At 40.4% G+C, this 23,972-nt stretch overlaps 2 protein-coding genes across 13 annotated transcripts in view; one reads left to right on the top strand and one right to left on the bottom strand.

Annotated features, from left to right (window-relative positions):
• Positions 1 to 7,679, top strand: part of LOC135250623 (target of Nesh-SH3) — a 45,081-nt gene extending 37,402 nt beyond the window's left edge. For all 10 annotated transcript variants that reach the window (XM_064327134.1, XM_064327132.1, XM_064327135.1 and 7 more), the window contains 6 exons: positions 324 to 429; positions 2,896 to 2,975; positions 4,728 to 4,757; positions 5,432 to 5,590; positions 5,773 to 5,895; positions 6,304 to 7,679. In XM_064327134.1, coding sequence (XP_064183204.1) covers positions 324 to 429; positions 2,896 to 2,975; positions 4,728 to 4,757; positions 5,432 to 5,590; positions 5,773 to 5,895; positions 6,304 to 6,419 — 614 coding nt within the window. In that variant the 3' untranslated portion in view covers positions 6,420 to 7,679. The remainder of the gene's footprint in view (positions 1 to 323; positions 430 to 2,895; positions 2,976 to 4,727; positions 4,758 to 5,431; positions 5,591 to 5,772; positions 5,896 to 6,303) is intronic.
• A 1,995-nt stretch (positions 7,680 to 9,674) lies between these two features.
• Positions 9,675 to 23,972, bottom strand: part of tfg (trafficking from ER to golgi regulator) — a 54,131-nt gene continuing 39,833 nt past the window's right edge. For all 3 annotated transcript variants that reach the window (XM_064327144.1, XM_064327145.1, XM_064327146.1), the window contains 2 exons: positions 12,125 to 12,217; positions 9,675 to 10,649 (listed from right to left, as the gene is read on the bottom strand). In XM_064327144.1, the coding sequence (XP_064183214.1) occupies positions 10,261 to 10,649; positions 12,125 to 12,217 (482 nt within the window). In that variant the 3' untranslated portion in view covers positions 9,675 to 10,260. The remainder of the gene's footprint in view (positions 10,650 to 12,124; positions 12,218 to 23,972) is intronic.

The following is a 23,972-nucleotide window of genomic DNA, read 5'->3' on the forward strand; positions in this document are numbered from 1 at the left end:
CATGAAAAAATATAATTCATGCACAGTCACTGCAACACATAGTCTATGACCAGATTTGCTTCCTGTCAGGTGGACTAACTGACTAAAACTCAACCAGGCCAGAATACCCTGTTTGACTTTCTAGTAGCCTTAGTATGTCCCAGTGAGTTATTTACCGATGGCCTGACACTCTTCTCTATTAAATGTCACATCTACATTACATTGGCAGATTGAACCTTGCCTTATATGGCACGTATGTCAGTGCCATGTAATAAATACGTATGTCAGTTTTCAGTCATATGAATAATGAAACATTTACAAGATTATTTAAATGCCTTTCTTAGGTTATGAAGTCATCTCCACAACAAAGGGTCCAGATGGTGAGGAAGTCTCCATCCTGACCACAAATCAAACACATACTGCTGTGGAGAACCTCAAACCCGAGAGAAGGTACACTACCATTAGGACACTGATGCTGAATGGAACCCTGATAGCATATATTGAGTGGCACACACCTGTCAGTCCATCAGCCATTGTTAATTGTTAATGCAGAGGTTTGCTCTGTGACAATTAAGATGAATCAGTTGAGATGAGGCGAAAATAGCAGGTAAATGCTGTTGGCAGAAAAAAAATGATGGCTGTCAAATGAACGCATTAATTTTGATTAATTAATTATTTAAAAAATTAGCCTGTTAAAAAATAACGCAAATTAACGCATATAATATTATTTCATGTTTATGTTAATTAATTTATATTTTTCCACACTGTCAGCCATTATAGGGTTCAGACAAACTGGCCCTTCAGCTGGAGCGGTCGGTGTGGCTCTGAGCTTCTGAGCGCAGTGCTAATTTCTAAACGACAAGAGAGCACTCAGGGTGCCACTGACATCACCGGAGTGAATTTACAAATGCAACCCTCTGACACCTTGTGTCGCACAATTCCAACCGGTCAGTGCGTTAGTTGCGCATGTAAATAGTATGTTAAATAGTTAAACAAGCACGAAACCGTCCAGACCCATGGCGCACCTGTACAAAGTGTCATGAGTAAAACTTGGCTAACTATATAGCTAGCTAGCTATGACATGTCCTCACCTCTGTAATGTTATTTGTTGTCCTCCGTGTGTCCATACACCTGTATCGGTGGTACGTGCTAACTAGGTTAACTAAAGTAGGCGAAACGGGAACATGTTAGGGTTAGCTAAAGTAACGTTAGGCGATAAAGCTGTGCTTAAAAATCTCCTGCCGTTCGAAGTGATTTTGGGAGATGCACCTGTGCATGCGTCCTACTAAACGAAGCACCACCTGCGCACGTGTCCCACAAAATGTCCAGTTCCTGCGTGCCATGGGAAAAAGACTGTTATGGCCACATTTTAGGCTAAGTGATAGGCTTATGTTCAATGATAAAAAGACAAGTAATTTGGAAATATGATTGGAAATAAAACAATTTATTGATTTCTAATGCCCCCTTTTGATATTTCTATTCAATGCTTTACTCATGTGCCATAATAATGTAATATTTTTGAGCTGAAATATCTTCATTTCAGGGCTTTTCCAGGCAAATATTGATATATGAGATTCATTCCATTAATTAATCAGCATATCATGTAATAAATGTGATAAAAAATTTTAATCGATTGACAGCCCTAAAAAAAAATACAATAAAAATAACAAAAAGCATGCCCACAACTGCTGTTGATAGTGGTCCAATGGATTCTTGCTTGCTGGGAACACAAGGACACTAAGGATTAACACTGAGAAGAGGGTTAGTGCGCTATTAAGCCCAGTTCTGATCAGAACTGTGAGATCAGAAGAGACGAGATGGCAAATCTTAGCTTGTCACTGAGTAAAAAATTACAGTCCACATCAAATTGAAAGTTAACGAATGAAATGACCTTCCACAACTAGTTATATGAGTTGATTGAGCATCTCATCCCATTTCATTTTAATTGACCCAAGTTTTATTGATGAATCTTGGAAACTACAACAGCAGATGTTTCCAAAACTTCCTAAAAATACAATTTCTTGTGAAAATAATTCTCTGCTGATGGCTTTGATCTGAATTGGCCTTGAGTGGGATCATTGAGGAGGCTGTGACATCACTGACCAGCTGGGACGTTCCTGGAATTTTTGGAAATTCTGTTCTATGTGGTGTACCTTTGGGCCAGAACTTGACAATATGAGCACTTAAGAACATTGAGAGACCTGAGTGTCCCTATCAAAGCAGACACTGAACAGATTTATTTCTTCAGTTAGTTAATGACGTTCCTTACAGGTGAGCAATGCTTCATGTACATTTCAGTAAATTTTTCTGTAATACATTTTTTGTTTAATCATTATTTGTACTCCCATTTCATATTTACATATATGGAAGCTCCTTCCTTTTTAAAATCTCTGGCATCCAGGCATCTTAGTACTGTGATTCAGGGCTCCAGGAGGGGTTGTGGTTCTCTTACATATGCTTGGAACAACAGTCACAATGCAAGTTGGCTGTAGGGTTCAGTAATGGGCCTGATTATAAGACAGTTTGGCACAATATTACAGACAAAATATAAACCATGGCTTCCTATGAATTGAGACCGCTGGAACATGAGCCATCTGAACATCTCAGATGGAAGACTCATTAAGGGAGGATCCTGGCATCAGCTCAAGGCTTGAGAGAACAAAAATATCATGTCAGTGTTTTGGAGATAGACAGAATATAAACCTCTTTTTATCACAAGTTCAATAATTCTGACCAAGAAATATATGGTGTCTTTAATATCCATCAAACCTTGTGCATGTGTGTGGAAGTTATTTCAGTGTTTATTGGCCAGGATTTTCTCCTGTGTTAAGCTTGATTGATTGTGATCCGTTAAAAATTATTTTGACTGAGCTCCAGCAAATTGGTTCCATATCTTTTTTTCTCCTTTCCTTGTAGTTACGAGTTCTCGGTGAAACCAGTAAACCCACTTGGATCAGGCCCACCGACTGAGCCAGTGGAGTTTAACACAGAATCAGGTTAGTTTTTAACTGCTGGGCTGTAGGCATGTGTGCCTGCAGGCCTCTGATAACAAATTTACATAATTATGTTATTCAATATATAATGTCTCTGAATTATGGATGCACAATGATAATCCGACCAGAGAACACAGCTATCAAGGAAATATTCACCAAAATGTTTTATTTTTGTTATGTACAGATTATAGTACAAATTCACAAACACCCAGGACAAATAAGGTGTAATGCACTGCTTTATGCATGGACGTTTCAGAAGTAACACAAATTGGTCCTGATAATGTAGCTGAAATAAACATTACAGCTGCTTCTTAAACACAGGCATCTGGGCCTGTCTGTACAGTATGTGCCTGCATTTGGTAAAACAGTAAAAGGAACTATATTCTGTTGTGTAACTATCCTGTTAGCAGTTATAATGTGAGGGGTTTGGTGTGTTCATATATTTATGTGCTCTGCATAGACCAGTAAAGTTCAACCATAGTTCTAACCTCTCCTGGCATATCATTGGGTTATATTGATGTAATAAAGACTGTACACAGCACTTCTCAAACACTAAATGAAATGTGAAAATAACCCTTCTTGATATGAGCTGAACTCAGGACAAATTGTTTGGTCTGAACTTAAATTAAAGAAAAACACACACCTCCTGTATGGTATCTACATTTTTAGGAAAGTGATGAGTGATGTGTGTGTCGTTTTTACAATTGGCCATTGTGTGGCAACTAAAAGACCCCGACTAAAAAGCCTAAACGAATGCTACATAAACACGCTGCCACTGCAGTCTGTCCGTCGAGTCCATTAAATTACCCCCACAGCTACTCTTAGAGATGTGTGTAATTAACATGGCCTTAGTAATGTAATGATTTCAGCATGTCCGTCCAGTTTCATAACCCTGGTGTCCAGTTCAAGGAGGCAGAGTTCCAGGGGTTTTTTTTTAGTACCTTCTTACCCCATTTTTGTGACCATTGGTATCAAAGAGCCTTTAATAAGGCAATTTGAATTCAAAGATTTTGCACTCCTTGTGTAATTTTTCCTGCTGCGTTCTGTACTTGGCCTGCTTTGCAAATTGTCTGCCCTGGGGTTGACTTCCACGTGAGTGTGGAGGATGAGATTGAAAGCAGATGAGTTTCCCTCAGACTACTCCAGCCACTGCCTTTCTCTCGCCATTAACTGGTGAATCAAACCAGCTGAGCAATGCTAAAAAACAATCCATCCAGATTCTCTGGGCACATGTCTTAGCCAGGTTACTGCGCTGCTTGAGTTAGCTGTGTATTCCTGCCATTAGATTAAATAATTTTTTACATGCCAATGCACATTCTGCATATTCTTCCTGAGGGGTAAAGCTTTTTTCTGTGTTTTATCAGAACAGAGTACTTTTTGAACTGCGCACGTACAGTATATAAGAAATCTGAAGGCGCTCAGATATATTTTGAGTGTGAACACATTACCTTTGCCGTACCCTCTGTCATTTGTTTTTAAACATTAGGCTATTACGATTTGAAACAAACCATTAACGTTTGGGTCAGATACTTCTCCTGTTTGGGTGAACAACAGTAGACAATCGCACTTGCCCTTGGTCAAATGATGTTCATTGTTGATGTCTACAAATTAGGTTTTTATTCTGCCTTGTATTTTTTCTTTTCTTTTCAATGTAATGTTAACTTGTGTGAAAACATGGATGTGATGTCTCTCTCTCCTCTGGCTTCTTTATGCTATACAAATAAAATTGATTTGATTTTGATTTCATTCCTTCAGCGGATCCCCGTGTGAGCGAGAACGTCTCAGGTAAGTGTTTGGCCTGCTTGCAGGCGTTCTCCACAGGTTCCAGGTGTCCCAATGCACGGCAGTGAATTAACGGCCAGTCTAGTGGCAGGGAATAAGCCCAGCGTGATTCATGTTCTCTTCCATGAGTTCACTTCTTCCACACCTGCTACCCTGCCAGGGCACACTCACAGAGACAGGAAATGAAAAGAAGAATTTATTTTATCCCCCTCCTCTTTTTTCAACTTTGAAAAGAACTGACAAGCATAACATCCGACATCCAACATTAATTCCCTGGTACATTCTCTGTGGATTCTTGATGCCTTTTTTATTTCACGCAGTTCATTATTTATTATTTATATAATAGTTGTTTGAGTCTTCAAATCAAGAGATGTAAACTACAGTGAAAAAACAATGCAAACTGCCATCAGGCTGACAAAGCAGTTGCAGCCATTGTACAGACTCTGTCCACTACAGTTTGTCTCCAAAGCTGAAGTAGTAAGCGGAGCCTGTGAGTATTTGGAGTTAATGAATCACAATGAAAAAGAACACATAAATACTAGGGGTAATATATTCTAAAATAAATGGGAAATTGTGAAATAGTGATTAGCTTGTATTCTTAAACATGTCTACTCAGTGTGATTTGCTTGGGGGACCATCCTCTTCCTGTCTCACCCACAACACCTTTTTCTTTTCAGGAAAGGATGCCATCTGGACGCAATTCCCTTTCAAGTCTGATGGGTACTCCGAGTGCAATGGGAAGCAGTATGTGAAACGGACATGGTACCGCAAGTTTGTTGGAATCCAGCTCTGCAACTCCCTGAGATACAAAATCTACCTGAGCGACTCCCTTACAGGTAAGTTCCAAGGCTGTCACGTGTCAGAATTTTAACCTTACAGTTATCAGAACCTTAAGTTTCAGGGAGTCTTGCCCTCTAGCTGAAAATACTTCCCTCATTAATCCATTTGAGTGAAGGTGCATTCTTTAATTTCTCCATGTGTCAACTGACCTCTCTGTCATTATCTTCCCCCCATGCAGGTAAATTCTATAACATTGGGGACCAGACGGGGCATGGTGAGGACCACTGCCAGTTTGTTGACTCCTTCCTGGATGGACGGACAGGCACCCAGTTCAGGGCTGACCAGCTCCCTCCCAAAACAGGTACAGTACTTTTGGTACATTACACCCTGATGCTCACTCTAACACCACATTTTATAATATTCCTGAAGCAACACTATTATACATACCTTTAGCATAACAGTGTACCTGTACAATCAAGCTATTACACACACACCCTTTTACCACCTTCCTTTAGCACCACCCTATCACAAACATGCCACAGTAGCATAATTTTTTAGCAACTCCCAATTGCACACATCCTTACATGAACCTACCAAATTTATACTCATACCAATAAAATCAATAGCAACAACAGCTAAAAATACAATTGATGGCAGGAAGAGGTACCCTATACACGGCAGTTACATTATTAGCTGAAGAGACAGGTCCTTGTTTTTGAGGTACTCAAGCATTCCAGGGAGGCCTAACCTTTGCATTTGTGTGTCTCAGGATATTATAGGGCAATGCGCCAAGAACCAGTCAGCTTTGGCGAGATAGGAGGGAACTCCCACATCAACTATGTCGCATGGTACGAGTGTGGAACACCGATTCCTGGGAAATGGTAGGACCCCGGGGTCTGCCCTTGGAGGTGCCGGAGAAGAGGACAACACTTGGGTTGCTTTGGTCTCAGGAGCAAGAAACTAAGAGACAGGCTTCTCATGCTACACACCAGGCTTTGGGGGCAGGGAAACCCCCAACTTTACGTCCCTCCCACCCAGTCTGCTCATGTATAAAAGTGTACAGGACCAAAGTGTCAAAGGGATTTTATTGAGCATATTTGTAATAATGTAATAAGTAATGGCAACTTTAGTCTCATCTCATTATTTATCAAAAACGTAATAATAATGAAAACACAAAACATTTACTAATAATAAATGAAAATAAAGGTACTTCAGCCTAATCATAAAATGGCATTTTAAAGATTGAATTAAAAAAATAATACTGGGAAGCTGGCTCCCTGAAACTATTTTGATAACGTGTATGATATTATTTATCAGAGAGTTGTAATTAAATATTCCTTGTGGTGCTTTGCTGGTGACTTACTGGGAAGGGGGCAGAAGAACAGTTTCAGCTGAGAAGTGGGATCACACCACCTCTCCTGCACAAACAAGTGGGTCCTCCCTGTAGAGAAGGCCTTCACACATGAACACTCACTCATTCATTCTTTCACTTAATTCATGAATTCATTTAACTCCCTCAGCCACAAAACAGCACAACCATTTTCTTGCACATAATTCCATATGACTCATGTGGGTATGAGCAATAATCTGGCAAAACCCTGATCTGTCAAATTAAACACCATTCCCCTATTACACCCACTGATCCCAAAAGAGAGATACCCAATAAACACCCACTCAAAAGGAAACCTTTTATCTATTCAATATTTCTTCATGCATTAGTCTTGGTCAATTTGGTGGCTATAGACTAAAAGGTTTTACAGTTGCATTTTGCACAATATAAATGTATTTATATTTATATGGAGAGAAAGTATTTTTAAACTTGGGGATCAAAAAAAAAAAATTTCCCATCAAGCCTGTGAACCACCAATGTCATCAGTCTCTAGAAATCTTTCTTCACCTCCTTTGTAACACATCCATGTGTTTGTATTTAAATATACATAGGAAACTGCAATAGAGAAATATCTGAAATTAATGCTTTCTAGTCTGGGTTCCATGTTTGTACAGAAATACGCTTGCCAACAGAGGCTGCAGTCAAGTGTTTTTTTAAAGTCATTTTTGTGAAGTTTAACTTTGAACTGTATTTTTGTTTTTTTACATGTATGAGCATTCCTGTATTTTCAATAATTAAAACAAAATTTTTTTAAACGTGTTATTTTCCTCAAATGGTAACAAATAACCACCACTAAAGCAAGATTCAATTGAGGAACAAGAACAAAGTGCACTTTGTATCACAATTATTCACATTTGTAATATTTTACTCACAGGATAAATGATTCACAACATGACAAATGATTGTTGATTATGTTGTAAATTTAGACAGGCTGACCTGTAAATTTAGACAGGCTCTGATGAATAGATTTAGCAAATGATCTGCCCCTGAATGGCTTACAATCAGGTTATAAGCTCAGCGGTCTCATTATTAATACCATGTAAGACCCTCTTTTGCCTCCAGAACAGCCTAAATTCTTTGAGGCGTGGATTCAACAAGGTCCTGGAAACATTCCTGAGGGATTTTGGTCGAGACCAACCTGCAGTTCCTGCAGATATTTTACCCATGATTTCCTGCTGCAAATCTCTCATTCCACCTCATACCAAAGGTACTCCAAACGGACTGTAGAGGCCATTGGAGTAGACAGTCACTGTCCTGGTCATGGGACCAGACTGAGATGGTGCATGCTTTGTGACATGGCATATTATACAGCTGGAAGTATCCACTTGAAAAAGGGTATACTGACCCTAAAGGGATGCACATGGCCACAACAATCCTTAAGCATTCTGTGGCATTCAAATAATGCTCAATTTGTATTAAAAGGCCTAATGTGTGCCAAGAAAGCATTCTCCACACCATTGCACTACCACCACCACCACCACCGCCTTTCACCATTCACACAAGGCAGGATGGATTCACAGCAGAAATTCATCAGACAAGGCAACTTTTTTCCAGTTTCCAATCGTCCAGTTTTGGAGATCACATCCCCACTGTAGCCTCATTTTCCTGTTCTTTACAGCAGTTGACAGGAGTGGAACCCAGTGTGGTCTACTGCCCATCCATTTCAAGGTTCAACATGTTGTGCATTCAAAGATGCCCTTCTCCACACCACTTTTGTAAAAAGCTGTTATTTGAGCATTTTTGGCCTTTCTGATAGCTTGAACGACTCTTTCCGTTCTCTGCTGACCTCTCTCATTAACAAACATGCCCACAGAACTGTCGCTCGCGAGATATTCTTCGTTTATCGCAACATTCTCTGTAAATTGGAGACTGGTGTGCACAAAAATCCCAGGAGGGCAGCCATTTCTGAGATCCGGCAGCCACCACCAATCAAACCATGGCCAGTCGCTCAGATAACACATCCTGCCCATTGTATTGTTTGGTCAAACAACAACTCAACCTCTTCTCCACATCCGCATGCTTTATATATTGAGTTGCAGTCACATGATTCGCTGTTTGGAGGAGCAGGCTATTCACGTTAATGAGGCCACTGAGTGCATTCTACAGACATGGATATTTCCTGAAGTCATTCAGGTGAAGTACCTTGGCACAAGGATACAGTGGCAGTGTCCCATCTGGGATAAGACCGGCAACCTGCAAGATCAGTACATGCTGTGTTTTGAGGATTTTTAATGTGTTTTTACAGTGAAACATTACCTAATGAAAGAACTGTCCTGACTGGCCGTGGAGTAACAGCACCACATTTAAAGTGAGAGATCCTGACAAAAGTGGGGTTTAGGAAAATGCAATTGACCTGGAAACCTTTGGTAAAATATCTTATTTGGGTAAAATGCTGATGAACACAAATGAGAAATGGATGATTGCAGCATCTAAAAAATAAATGGTGCTATGAACCACTGCCACTCAGCTTTTTCTTCTGTCAGGAGCAGAAAATTGTCCAGTTCTACCTGCAACTTCTAAGGCCTGGCAGACAGCTCATTGGATCTTGACCACCACAGAGCTGTCTGGCTTACAACACACAAATTCTTGCATTCTTATGAGCACTGCTGCAAGTGCAGTAAAAATAAATTAAAATACAGGGATTACCACACTTTTTCAAGCCCACACAGGGCCTGACTATTCCAGATTCAACAAGAGCATTCTTGCACAACCATAAGAGTGTTTAAAAAAAAAAAAACATTTAATGTATATATATTTCAAACAGGGTTTCAATGCCTTTATTAGCTTTCCAAGAAAAATGTTACAGTTCATACATAACAACTAACATCACTTCAATGTGGAATCTTGATTGAAATATTAGTAAAAACCAGTGGAGAGAAGCAAAGGAAAAGTGATCTTGACTTACAGCTAACTCAATGCCTTCAGATGGTTCTGACATCTCCCAATAATTATTTATGATACATACTTACGTAGTGTTCTCAAAAAGAAAAACAAAGAGCAAATAAACCAACCAGAAATGTTGATTTTATTTTGCATACAATTACTACTAATATGGGAAGAAGTGATAAACCTAAACAAATACCCACCATTTCATATTACACACCCTGTCTGCTCTCCCATCTGTGTACACATACTGCTTAACTTGAAAGTAAAACACAGAGGGTGGTCCTCTTTTAAATACAGATTGACAATAACTGTTGTATAGGGGTTATTTATTTTTCTTGTTTTAATTTTTGATGGGGAAAATTAAGGATGTGGGTCACCGGAGTTCTTATACCAGCTGTTCATTTAAGAGATGAGCCAGGATGCTCAGAGAAGCATGTACATTTTCAAGCCTTACCGGTACCCGGGGCCTGGCTGGGTGTAGCCCTGCCCGTATGGGGGGCGGTTCCGGGCGTATGGGTTAGCAGCACCAGGGGGCGGGGTCACTGTGCTACCTGGGGGAGGGGTGTAACCTGGGCGGGGCTGATAGCCAGCACCGGGTTGGGTGGGGGCAATAGCAGGCTGTGAGGTGGGGGGCATGTTATAATTAGCAGGCTGAGAGGCTTGAGAGGTGTAGTTTTGTGGGGGGAAGGCCCCAGGCGGGTACTGCTGGGCGCCCTGGGGTGGGGCCTGCTGCTGGCCAGCGAATCCTGGTGCTGGGGCGGCAGCCTGCGATGTGGGCGGGGTGTAATTCTGGAACTGCTGCTGTTGCTGGGGGGCCCCGGGCTGGGGTGTATAACCAGCTGAGAGAGAGAAAGAGAGACAGTCAGAGGGCAAGGGAGGAGACACAGATAAAGGAGGAGAAAGAGTGAATAAGGGGGCGTCACCCAAACCTGACGAGCATGCCCAGTCCACTGCAACTTCTGAAAGCACCAGAAATGAGCAATCTCTGCTCCGGTATATTTATTGTATATATTTCAGGAAAGATTAGCTCAAATACAGGCAATATATCTTATTAGCATACAGTACAAACCTGTGGTTTAAAAAAACAAAAAAACCTTAGGCATTTCAAAAAAAGAAAAAAAGTTTAAACGTTATTTTTTTTCCTACAACAACACAAAAAGATAAATTCAACTTTAAAAATAATCTTGGACATGACTTTCCTTGAAATAGCCTCCTTTGGCTTCAATTACCAGCAAACTTATTATTAGAAGTCTATCCAATCATTTGGCAAAGTGGGAGGTGGATAGGTGGGAGGGAGGAGGAGGGGTAATAAAATAGAGTGAAATCTTATCTACCTTACAGTTCTTTAAACCCACAGGTAGCCTAATACCATTAGTGCAAGTAAAATAGGCAGTAAAGTTGCAAGAATTATGGCAAAAAAATTAGGCTTTGACATGCGGGGCCAAGTAAACATATTGTGGCAAGGCGGTTATTCCCAGCGAGAGTTTGCAAAGAAGATTTCCAGGTGGAGTGTTCAGTACACACTCAGAAAGGTCCAGCTGATGGACAGTAAATAATGTTAACAGGAGAAGACCAGGAAGATCAAGAGGCGGAAGACAATCTTGTGCTGTCTAGCAAAACAAACCACCGTAAAACTGAAAATATAAAGGTTCTTTGCAATGTCTTGCAGGGAATAACCTTGCCACAATATGTTTAGCTGGCTCTGCATATCTAAGCCTAACTCCTCCTTCTTTGCCATATTTCTTCCAACTTTAGTGCCTATTTTACTTGCACTAAAGGTACTGTATCAGACTACCTGTGGTTTAACCACTCCACCTCCCACTTTGCCAAATGATTGGATAGACATCCAAGAAATATGTCAATTGTAATTAAAGCCAAAGAAGGCTATTTTGGGGACAGTTGTATCCAAGATAATTTTTTTTAAGTAAAAATCAATTTTGGGGTTATTTTAGGTAGAAATTGAAAAAAAGTTTGTACTTGATTAGTTATTCAATAAATGTGCATAAATTAACTGAATTTGTTCTCTACCTAAAGTTTTTATTTTTAACCACAAGTGGCCTAATACTTTTGGCCTGTACAGTACCTGGGCTCCATTATAGACAACAGAAAACAAAATATTTAATTTTAAAAAAATCTAATTTAACTAATCAAGGGAAGACCGAAACCTCTGATGTAAAATGTAATGGCTCTTGACCAATCAGAAACTCCTAAACAGGCAACGTGTAGACTGACATCCTGATAAATTTACATATGAAAGGCACAGAAGTGCCTGTGGAAGTAAAAATTAGGCATTGGGGCTACATAAAATTCCTACCTGGGTACTGCATGCTATACTGCTGCTGGGGAGGGGCAGCTGGCTGCTGGGGGGGGTATCCACCTGGGGCTTGGTACTGCTGGTACACCTGGCCTGCAGAAACACAACACAGGTGCTACATTACTACAGGTAATGAGGACAGCAGGAGATCAGGGCAGCCAGGCTACAGGTACGACTCACATGCTGAAATCAACATTCAGTGCTTACACGTTCATGTAGCGTAGACGCTTTGACAATTCACAGCAGCAATTTAAGGGAAAGGCAGAAGGTATGGTGAAGAGTGAATTTCTAACAGCTTTAGGACATTCTGACGGGCAGAAGCATTGAACTCAGTTTCAGTCTGTCTACCTCAGACAACGAGATAACGTGACGTGAGAAAGCGTTGGACTGCAGATAACGTTAGGAGTCTGGAGAACATCGAACTGCATCGCTTGAAACGGAAAACGAGCGGCGCGTGTAAAGAAACGTGCTGGCAAAAGGCCACGGGACGACAGGCAAGAAACTTTCCATCTGCTTGTTTACAGTGGAATCTCTTGGATGTTTTGGCAGAAAGCAGAAAGAGACGCACGCATTCCCCTCCTCCCCCTGCACTGAGATGGGACAGGGGCCAGAGAGGGGCCTGCCTCAGGTTTAGAGCTGGGCTTTAACATGAAGCTTTTGGCAGGCTCAGCGCTCACGCTCCGCCTCCACCCCCAGAACATGTGCGCCTACGAGGGAACACACCCCCATCATTTATTTAACCTCTCCAAGAATTTTTATGGACGGTCAAATGAACATAGACGACTGCCCACTATTGCACACGTTATTCCAAACACAGCACACTTCAGACGGTGAACATGCGCTGGCCGCCATTGCTAGATTGGCCGGGTAGCTGCAGATCCCCCTCCCAACCCTCTGTCAACAAACATGTAGCCAAGGGATGTTTAGGCTGCAGAGGGCAGGGCTCTTGGGCCAGGGCCAGCTCGCACTCCTTTGAGCCGAACGGTGTAAATCACACGTGTGATGGTGTTACATGCTGCCTCACGACTTTTACTTCTCTATCCATGTGTGGGACCGAGGTCCTGATACAGGAAACCATCCTCGTGGGGGCGCAGCCAGAGAGGACTGTATTTAGGACCACACTCAGGGGGACAGAAAAACAGTTCTGAATGTTTCTGATTCCAAACCCTCAAACAACAACGCAAGAGTCAGAGAACTGCTCAGTGTGATCATGTTTATCAGACAGCGATGGACGTTAGCTTTCCTGATGAAGATGGTGTCTGCGAGATTGCCTCGAACAGTCAGCTTAGCTAGAACACCCAGGAGTACAATGTTTTAAAACATTGGGGTTTCATTCAATAGAAAGGGTGTTCGAAAGCTATATAAATAAATCTGAACTAATCCAGTCAGCCAAAAAAGCATGTCTTTGAATTCCATCTGTAATCCTTTTTGCTTTTATGGGACAGTGCATTGTTAGGAAATGTTTCTTATGTGCACAGACCAATTTTATGCAGTTCAGAGACAGCCTGTATAAAAGAAGGAAATAAAGCAGTATGTGTGTTTACTGTTGTCGTCAAACGGTTCTCGTTTTTTTCAAAAACTATGCAAAATGCCCATTTTCCATTTGCCTATTTTACGTACTACATTTTACAGTTACATACAGTAGACACAGAATCCTTAACCCCCCCCTCCCCCCAGAGGCAAGTTCCAATATGAGATTTCTGTTTAGAAATATTTTGCGCAAACAAAAACACAGATACAGCCCAACGAACAAAGTGGATCTACTGAAACTGAATTTCAGCAGCGGAAGACTCGTGTGAGAACAAAACCAAAATCCAGATATATAACCGAAAAACAGCAGTGATGTTGAGTCCAGCCGCCCGCCGGGAGGATAAATCAGCTCAGGTTAAAATTTCAGGCCGAATCCCTGGTGAACAATGAGCAGTGAACATACAGCAGAATTCCTATTTTAAAAGCACGCAATACAAAAAAGCGAAAAGCTTGTCATCACAGCACACCTGGGGAGAAGGAACGGGAGAACCGTCAGCACCGTTTCACCACAGCACATATCGTCATGGTGATATAGGGTGCCCTATTGATCGAGGACCTGCTTGATATAAACGCAGGGACGTAGATCTCATCCACCTCTCCGTTTTCCTGTTTCCTCCCTGGAGCTGGGATCCCCCCTCTTTCGCAACCTCCCACCATCCTTCAAACAATCATCACTCAATCCATCACTTAATTCCCCCCCCCCTTACACTGAGGCCAGTTTGGGAATCCCTTGTCTAGATAGCATTATGGAATTTCCTTCACACCACAATTCATCTGTAAGAAACCCAAAAGAGAAACTTGACAAGAGGGAAAACAATAATCAAAATCTCTCAAGGGTGTGCATCCCAATCAAACACATTTTTATTTTCAACAGAAAGTTGAAAATACCCCAACAGCAGTGCCAGATCACATGACTCCTATTGAGACAGTGCGTTACCAGAGTCCATGTGCGGAAAGAATGGAAAAATAACCAGCTGCACAAAAACTATTTTCGCTTTAATCACGAAGTGAAATTGCTCTCAGAACTAACAGGAAAAAGTGGGGAAAACCCTGCGTTTTCCATCTCCCAGTGATTCCTAAACAAAATACAAAATCAGAAGCACACACCTAGTGGTGGCATCTGGAGAGAAAAATAACTTTTCCCAGTACTGTGGCAATCAAGACAGTGCAAGAGGCTGTGCCTCAAGTATGTGACTTTACCATAACTGCTACATTATCATAATTATTATTATTATTATTATTATTATATAAAAGACTATTTTCTCCTCTACAAGGAGACAGTGGGGACCGAAGACATCTGGAATGGAAGCCATCATTGGATACAACTCTGACAGAATGGCCCTTCAACCACCTTCCACTCACCAGGCAATGGTGATTTTGTGGCCCACAATGCCATATGATAATTATTTGCAGAGAACATTCAGCTAAAATATATCAATAAACACCAACTTGTTTTATCAATGTTTTGCAGACTGTATTATCAGTTCTTGCCAGTTATGCTCTCTTGTGAATGGTTACTCCACAAAACGTACAGCACATAACGTTAGATTTTTATGCCCAGGCCAACACATGAAAATATTACTTTGTTCTCCATAAAGCATTTTCACAAACATTATTTAATGAACATTATATTTTATTGCACTGACTGTTATATCAGTCTTTGGCATACAGGAATCTAGTGGTTGCCATGACCTTCCTTTCAATATCCTATTGGGACAGTGGCACTATTTTTGTTGTTTTGTCTCTGTAAAAAAAGCTGACAGCCCCCACTTTAACCTCATATTCATTGTTTCATCCTATGTGCTAGAGTACAGAGCCAAAACAACAAAAAATTTTGTCACTGTCCAAATACTTATGGACTGCGCTGTATATCAGATCAACTCAGACACGCAGCCACCATGTGCTGTGTTGATACTCCAAGCTTGTAGTAAACTGAAAAACAGGCCTGTTCACCCTAATAAAAATTAATTAAATAAAATCCCCATAAATGGCCTGCCTGCTTCTAATACAAAACAATATATAAACAAATATTCATAGTAGGGCTTTCCAGCTGATGCCTCCAGAGCAAATAATTAATAATGCAGCAAAGGAGTTTGACATTGGCCAAAAGGGACACAACAGGACATTAACAATGAGGAAATGCACATTTCCCGTGAAGGACTACAGTGAGGATATTTTACCGGTATATTTCTGGAGACCCTGATGACAAGAAAAACAATCCAAACGTGGGGTTCCATGTGCCCCTCTGGCCTGCTCTCCACCCCCTCCCCGGGTCCTCTCAGTCTGCTATCCATCACATCTGTTACATAACTTTGGGAGAACGCAGGGTCTGGTTTTGCAGGCACATTCTGTTTCTTTAAGAAGTTTGCCAGTGAGGCTGGAGTGGTCTTTACCGATGTTTACAGACACCCCACCAAACTCCAGTCTCTTGTCCTAAACCCCCCGGTCCGCACAGCCGACCGTGCCATCAAGTTGAACCACCCCCCCCGCCACCCCCGCCACCTCCCCCCCAGCTTGAGCCATAGCTGCAGGCTGGAAGGCCTGCTCCGTCTTGGCCTTTTTGATTCATTTGCTTCCTCTGAAGCAAGTGCCAGGCCACTTTGCAGCATTTGGCAGAACTCAGCAATTTTGAGTTAATTCTGGTCAATCAGACGAATTAGATTATGCCGAAGAATGTCCCAACAATAAGCGAACAATGGAGAACTGCAGACAGATGTTCAGGAATTTTTTAAATTTTTTTTTAAATACCACAAAACGGAAGGCAAATCAAAATCGAGGCCACACTAAGCCAATTTTTTAAGGTCTGGTATGAATTCTTTGAAAAACAGAACTTTTATTTTGGGCCAATTAGCCTACCTTTCATCAAGAAAATAATCTCTCTGTCCTGGTGTTTATTTATTTATTTAAGAAAGGCCCCCACTTTATAATTCTTCCAAAAGCTCCCCCTGGTCCCAATGTATAACCACTTGAACTAGAATAACTTGAAGAGCCCAAGACACACATCCATAAAAATAGCATCACTTACGTTTTCTTGGGTCTGATTATATTTTATTCCGAAAAGGACCTCCCAGGCACAACCTACACTTATTTATCATGTATATAATCTCAATACATTTTTAACATTTATTGAATTCCCCTTTGGTAATCTTCTTTCAATCCATTAAACAATCAAGTAAGAGGAAGATAGTAGATCAGATGTTGAAATGTCTGCCTCTGGCTTTACCAATCAGAGAGACGGAACTTAACAAAAAGAACAAAACAAATATACATAACTAAACGGAGGAGCTCTAAACAATGCATGATACTGGAATGTCACTGCTCCTTGCCTTGCAGCAGTGAGAATTTCTGTGAAGTTTCAAACACACACACACAAAATAAACCACTGCCCGCCCAAAGGACATCACTTAATCAGAGCTGGACCCGAATTTTACACCAGAGACTTGACTCAGTCCAACTCTCTGACATTTCCAGCAGCTGATTGTTTGAGCAGACAAAGGGAGCAGAAAGCTAATCCTGCATAAAAAAGCACCTGATTATTTCCACAGAAAAGAGATGTGTGTCTGTCACTGATCAGGGAGAAGATGAAAATCCCAGAGGAACCCTTCCCCTGAGCTCAGCTTGGCTCAAACTGACACCCCACACTTCAACAGTAAGGTACCTTCATCCTGCACGGCAGCAATTTACCGTTTTTTGGTGAGAGGTCCAGCAACTTGTTCATAACACTTTCACACATTAGAGCAATTAACTTTGGCCTTATAAACTTCCTTACGTAAGTATGACGTAAATACACATGGTCATCGGGTACTTACTCCAGACACCGCCAACTCTTACTCTCATATGTGTGCACTACACATGTAGTGTAATTACACCCGCATACACTTTAATGTGTTTGGGTTTTTCCATACAGTAAGTAGCGTATAAATATTGAACTTGACATGGTAATTGCATTTGTAATGAACAAGGCCACTGTATTCTAAGGGAATCCAAAAATAATTTGACAACGGAGATCATGGTTTAGATTTAGTGCAGGATGGATGACCGTCAGTCACAATGTGGAATGTCACTACAGTAGTCGTCATACCTTTGGAGGAACATTTCTTTCTCTTATTTAAGGGAGAAAATGCACTGTCAGATGTAGAACAGGGCAGAGTTCAATGGAAGACACACAGTTGATTGCAAGTAGAACTCACTGTAAGTAGAAGACTGCTCAATGCAGCAGTTATAACTTTCTAAAAAATCAAAGGCAAGAAATGCTTGCAATATAATTAATCAAATCTCCCAGATGACGCTGGAGTCTGCATCGTTTTCTAAAAATCCAGAATTTCGAGATTATTTCTATGTCATTTATAAAAGAATATGGTTTTAGAGGACATGGTTTGTTTAAGAGAAATCAGAGCAAACCTCTCTAATGCCAAGGGCTGGCTTGTGTCTGCTGATATCAAATGGAAACACAGGGCCTGATGTCTCTCACACTCACTCTCTCACACACACACACACACACACACACACACACACACACTGTACATTCCTCATTTATAAGAGAACAAAAAAAAATGTAGTTACATAACACTGCAAACCTACTGTCACTTAGCCTGCTGCTCTACTTTGACTGGCAGGTGAACGTAACGACATCACAGAACTGGCATAAATAACCATCAGGCTTCATGTTGTACTCAGAAGGGCTGCTGTTGAAGCATAGCTTAACACCAAAACTAAACAGCCAAACAGCCCTTCTTTTGGTCATTTTCTGATGGGCAGAAAGGCATCCTGCCTCCCTCTCTCAGACTGTATGTAGGAAAATCCTGCCTAACCTGCAATTCCTCTTCCCCAGCTGTACAGACACTGAAAGAACAAGCTACTCAAATTTATGGCAATATTTCTCCCTTCATTTTGGAACGGGCAGTGGTATTTCATGAGTTACTGTCCTGCCTCTGTTGCTGATGTATGTGCCATCCTTTGATCTGAAAGACCACACAATACTACAGGATATCCTAATAGAAACTGAATATACAGCAATATATTGTTTATATATAATACACGGTTCAGTGGTGCACTGAGGGATACCACCAATCAGAACAGAATTGTGTCTCTCACTGACAGCAGCTTGGGTCTAAATGCAGCAACCTCGCAGACTTAACCCAACCACTATCCCCCAGGTGGGACAAGGCTAATATCCCATCTTAAAAACGACGTTAAATCAACCACAATAAACCCCTACAATGGCATGAATCCTGATTCCGCAAAACCGAGAGAGGCCAGAGGCTCACGGGCTGGGGAGAACAATGTTCACGTCAGAAACACGTGGCGGCCTGCACAGACGACCAGCTCTGGAACTAAAAAAGTTCACAAGAAATCGTAAACTTCAAACAGGAGAACTGGCTGTGAGAAGCACCCGCACATGTCAGCAGCAGAGCAAAGATGCAAGAAGAGGAGACCAAAGTTATAGACACACTTAAAAAAATAAAATAAAATAAAAAAGATTGGTAAATCAGATTGTAATTGATGTGAAAGGGAAAGGATGGGGAAATGTAAAAATATTTTTAAAAGTAAATATCTAATAAGGCTGACAAACAACCGAAGACTTCCAAAAAATGATGTACAATTGAGTTCTGGTATGTTATAAGAAGTGGGCATGGCTTAAAACCAGAAGTGGGTCTAACCCAAAGCTGTATAAAATGCCATAAATCCATTATTTTTTACCATTATAATCACAGGCACTGCTCTTGTTGAGATATTAAAGCATTAAGGTCATGGTTTTACAATGACATCAAAAATAATGCAGTTTAACAACAGGTCATTTGCTTTATAAAGCTTTGTTTAACAATGAACTATATGTTATATAGCCATAACTGGCTTCTATAGCACTGAGGTAAACAGTCAAATCAAGTTTCAAACATGGGCAAATGTTTTCATAAATCAAAACATAGTAACTCCTCCTTACTCTGAACTGCAGAGTATGAACTGCATGAACTCCACCACCACCCCTATCTGAGGGACACAGAAGTCAATTATAAACTGAAAAAATTCTACATATTTCATAATTCAAAAATGAATTTAAAAAATAGTTTCTCACCTTCATTATGAACTACTGTATGCTATGAAGTCCTAATGAAATAAAAACTACAGAATGTAAGGCTAACATACTTTTTCTCCCCACTTTAAAGCCCCACTTGTATGCAAATCAAATATGTTTGATTTGGATAAGCTTAGATAAATACTAATAGCTATTATGCTCTTATTCAAATTTACAAAGTTGTATTTTGAGAAGACAAGCTCCTGCACATGAGCTGGCTTCAGCGTCAGACGTATCCAGCATTACAGCATCGATTTATGCACTAGCAACAGCCTAATTTGATAAAGATTATGAAATCATATATTACAAAACTTTTCTTGAAAGAAAGGACAGAACTCGATCTATTTGAGTTGCTAAACCAGCTATGGACCTATTTTTAGATGAGTCTGAAATAAAAACCTGAAAAAAAAATTTCTGTTTGTATTTACAAATTACAGCGGGTTTGTAATTTTGTTATAAGGGAAAATGTATCAAGGCATATTACAGAAACAAATGTGCCAAAATGTGCGTGACAAAACACAAAATGGAAATGAAAAGTAGTAAAGGAAGTGCAAAAATGTTTTAAAAGCAACTTCTTCAGTCATAACAAATTCAGCACATTTCTCCCTCCCTTCTCCTTGGAGTGCACTTTTACATAGCCCATGCACCGTCATTCTCCTCTTACCAATTCAATAGACAACGCTCAGCTTTGGTGATTTACTGGGACTGCACACACACAAATCGGTTACATATGCACTCTATGTTCTAAGCCTATCATTTCTATAACTACAGCATCCACAATTATTCATCCCCAGCCTAAAGGCTTTATCAACTTCATCAGATGTAAATTCATTTCATGAGATTATACGTGCAAAATTTTGAAAGTTTCAATAGCGCTTTATTGGGAAACTCATATCAAAGCACTGGTTATTCAGTTGTTCAACAGTGTGCTGGAGCAGACGGCAACACATTTGCCCCTGGGTAAAAGCGCCAGTTGTCTATTGTCGAAAAGTTGTGAAGAAAATGGCTGAAACTGCCTGTATTTCTTGACCGAGTCGATTTCTTCTCATTTTAATAACGCAGTTAGTTTAAGCCCAAAAATGTAGTAAAATTGTGGAAGGAGGAGGATATAGCAAATACAAAAAATATACGTTTGAGCAAGATTATTTTAATTATGAAGTCCCCAAAGTGCGATGGCATTGCTCCGGCCTATCCAGTGTTAAGGGAAACTCTCACTTGTGGTCTCTCTGCAGGGGTGTGTGTGTCTAATTGAGAAACTTGGTGCTGACTTCTGAGCAAATCGGTTCAGAGGTAGGAAAAAAGATACAAATTTGAATAATACTGAGCAAATTCAGGAGGAGAAAACGTTCGAGAAAAATGCATTATTCGAGCGGTGCCGAATATGGTATTTGTATTCGGCATCATCCCCAATTCACATTCACTATCAACCCTCCCCCCATGAAACTTAACGGTTTTTGTATGTATTATGTCTATTTGCCTTGTTATGAAGGCATTCCTGCACTATGGGTTAGCAGCAGGTAAAATTCAAAAGCTGGATCGGAGTTCTTTATTGGGCTGTTGCAAACAGTATTGAAACCATTAATATCCCAGCCCAGGTCACTTGTTTTAATCTTTTTATTACTTTCAGGTAATGTTTCACAAGCGCACATTAACATTTCAGTGTCAATAACTAAAATGCTGAAATGTCATAAAAATGTGTTTTCAAATTTTATCAATACTTTAACTAGCATCCTAGCGGCAGTGTGTTTGCTTGTGAGTGAATCTTGTTATAGTTTTAAGCTTTGGTTTCATAATATGTAATTATTTGCAGTTAAGAGTAACATTAGCTTTGCCTCTATGATACATGAGCATATGTATACACACACATGTATACAGTCAGCTCCATAACGTTTGGGGAAAATACCTTTTTTTTCTCCTTGATTTGGCTATGTACTCCGTAATTTTAGATTCATAATAAAACTAATCACATGTGGTTAAAGTACAGATACTCAGCTTTAATTGAGGGTATTTTTTATACCTGTTGGCTTGATCATGTAGAAAGGAGACGGACAGCGGCCTGATGCTTAATTCACTTATTCCTGTCCTGGTGCTCTCTTTGAAGAAAACCTGGAGAAAATGCTATGGGACGCCTTAAAGCAGGTCTGCTACTGCAAAATGCTTTATACAAAAAATGTATAAATAAATAAATAGTAAAGAAAATCGCAAAATATCCCACCTTCAATACTCCGATACACATACATGCACGTATGTATGTAATGGTGTAGATGCAAAAAAAATAAAATAAACAGGACTGTGTCAGTCATATAGGCTATACAGTGACTCAAACAAATTTAACTACTGGCTAAATACTTTCTGAGACAAAATGCTGCAGCCTTACATTTGGATAATCATAAATCTACGAGCTGTGAGCCACTAAGCCAGGTGTTGCCACACACAGAGGAGGGGAAAAAAACAATAGTAGCCTTTCACTTTTTCATCAGTGAAAGGGCGACAGAAGCTGAAAACAAGCTTGTAAAACAAATCCCCTCATTTTCCTTACGTTGCCTTTTGCCAACTAAAGCAAATGACTTTGAGACTCTGCAGGGAAACACTTGCAGCTCTCTTTAGGAAACCAGGCTGCTCTCAGTCAGTAAGCTGCAGTCTGCCTGCACGTACCAGGCCAGCCGTGTTATGGAACAATGGGACAGCACAGTGCAGCTTGGTTCTCAAATTTGCCTCAACTGACGTTACGAGCTTGGCTCAAAATGGTAGCGCCATGTCACTGACATGATGCTTGAGCAAAGGAAAAAATTATCAATGGCTCAGCCTAATGATCACTGTCAGTTAACAGCGTTGTAATAAAATTCTACATAAAAGATACAGTGGCAGGAGTCTGATTTCACTGCAGGCTTTGTAAAGAAGTAAGTCGGAGAAACACCTGAATCACTTCCTCTGTTAGAGGTGAACATAATATTATTTTCCCACCTTTTAAATCTTGTGAGCATTACACTCACAATCCGACAATCCTATATCCCACAGACTGAAATGCACAGGTCTGGCAATAAAAAAATTATGCAAACTTATACACGGCCATAAAAACACAAATTATGAGCAAGCTTAAAAATGTGCTATTAATGCCCTGACTGTATACATAAGCAATGGCAGTTAACAGAGATACTACAACCAATTTATGTAAATACAATGAGCGTTTATAGGTATTCCTGTATTCCGCACAGCAAGATCTTAGATCACTTAGTGGCTGGGGGGGTTTGGGGTGATGAAGTGAGAACAATCTGTTCTTTCAAAACAGATTGTTCTCCGATTTCCCCCTGGGGGTGGTCAACAGAGACCATCTGACACTGAGAGACAGAGACAAAGCAGCAGAACTGATTTGCACCAGGATGGATGAGGTTAAAACTAGAAAGGTCAGAGGTGACACCATGGAGTGTTTAGACTTATAAAATTACTCCAACACTGTAAATGTAGTACCCTCCTCCTTCCATGACTTTTCCTAAATATTTGGGCCTAAAATAACTGTTTAAAAAATTCTCAAAAACCGACTCATTAAAGAAATGCAGGCAGTTCATTTCACAAAAACCCTCGCCTACCACAGATAATGCCTCCGACATATTTTAGATTTTTCACTGAAACAGAGACTTTGGATAAACGGAAAAGACTAGCTACATGACAACTGCGTGAAATGTAATTGATTTGTGTGCATGTTGTCCTGGCAAAAACCAAATCTGTGGGTTCTCTGTGGAATTGACGAGTAAGAGGAGAGAGAGAGTGCGTATGTTAAAGCACACTCCAAACAGCGAGAGCTAGAGGAAGGGAGAAACGTAATGAATTTGTTATGACTGAAAAAATTACTTTTAAAAATAATAATGCCCCACAAATTCTTTGTGATTCTTTAAATACGTTTTACACTTTTTGTTTGTCTTGTTTTGAATATTTAGCACGAAGTGTGCCTGTAATACTTGATAAGCCTTGATGTGTTTCCCTTAGCTTATATGCAAAACAGAAATTGATTATGTTTCGTCCTTTATTTCAAGAAAATAGTTTTGCAATATATGGTTTTCTAATCTTTATGAAATTAGGATGCTGTGGGTGCAGAAATGGACGCTGTAATGCTCGACAAGATGCTGCAACGCTTGGCGGTAATAGGAAGTAAAAACAAAAACCTCCCCTTCCAGAATCGCAGACCACTTCCAGGCCAAATAGAATAGCTCTTAGGAATGATCCTGGAGGAGCTCAGTGGGGCTGAAG

This window comes from Anguilla rostrata, chromosome 3 (genome assembly GCF_018555375.3).
Source record: "Anguilla rostrata isolate EN2019 chromosome 3, ASM1855537v3, whole genome shotgun sequence".
Classification (NCBI taxonomy): Eukaryota; Metazoa; Chordata; class Actinopteri; order Anguilliformes; family Anguillidae; genus Anguilla; species Anguilla rostrata.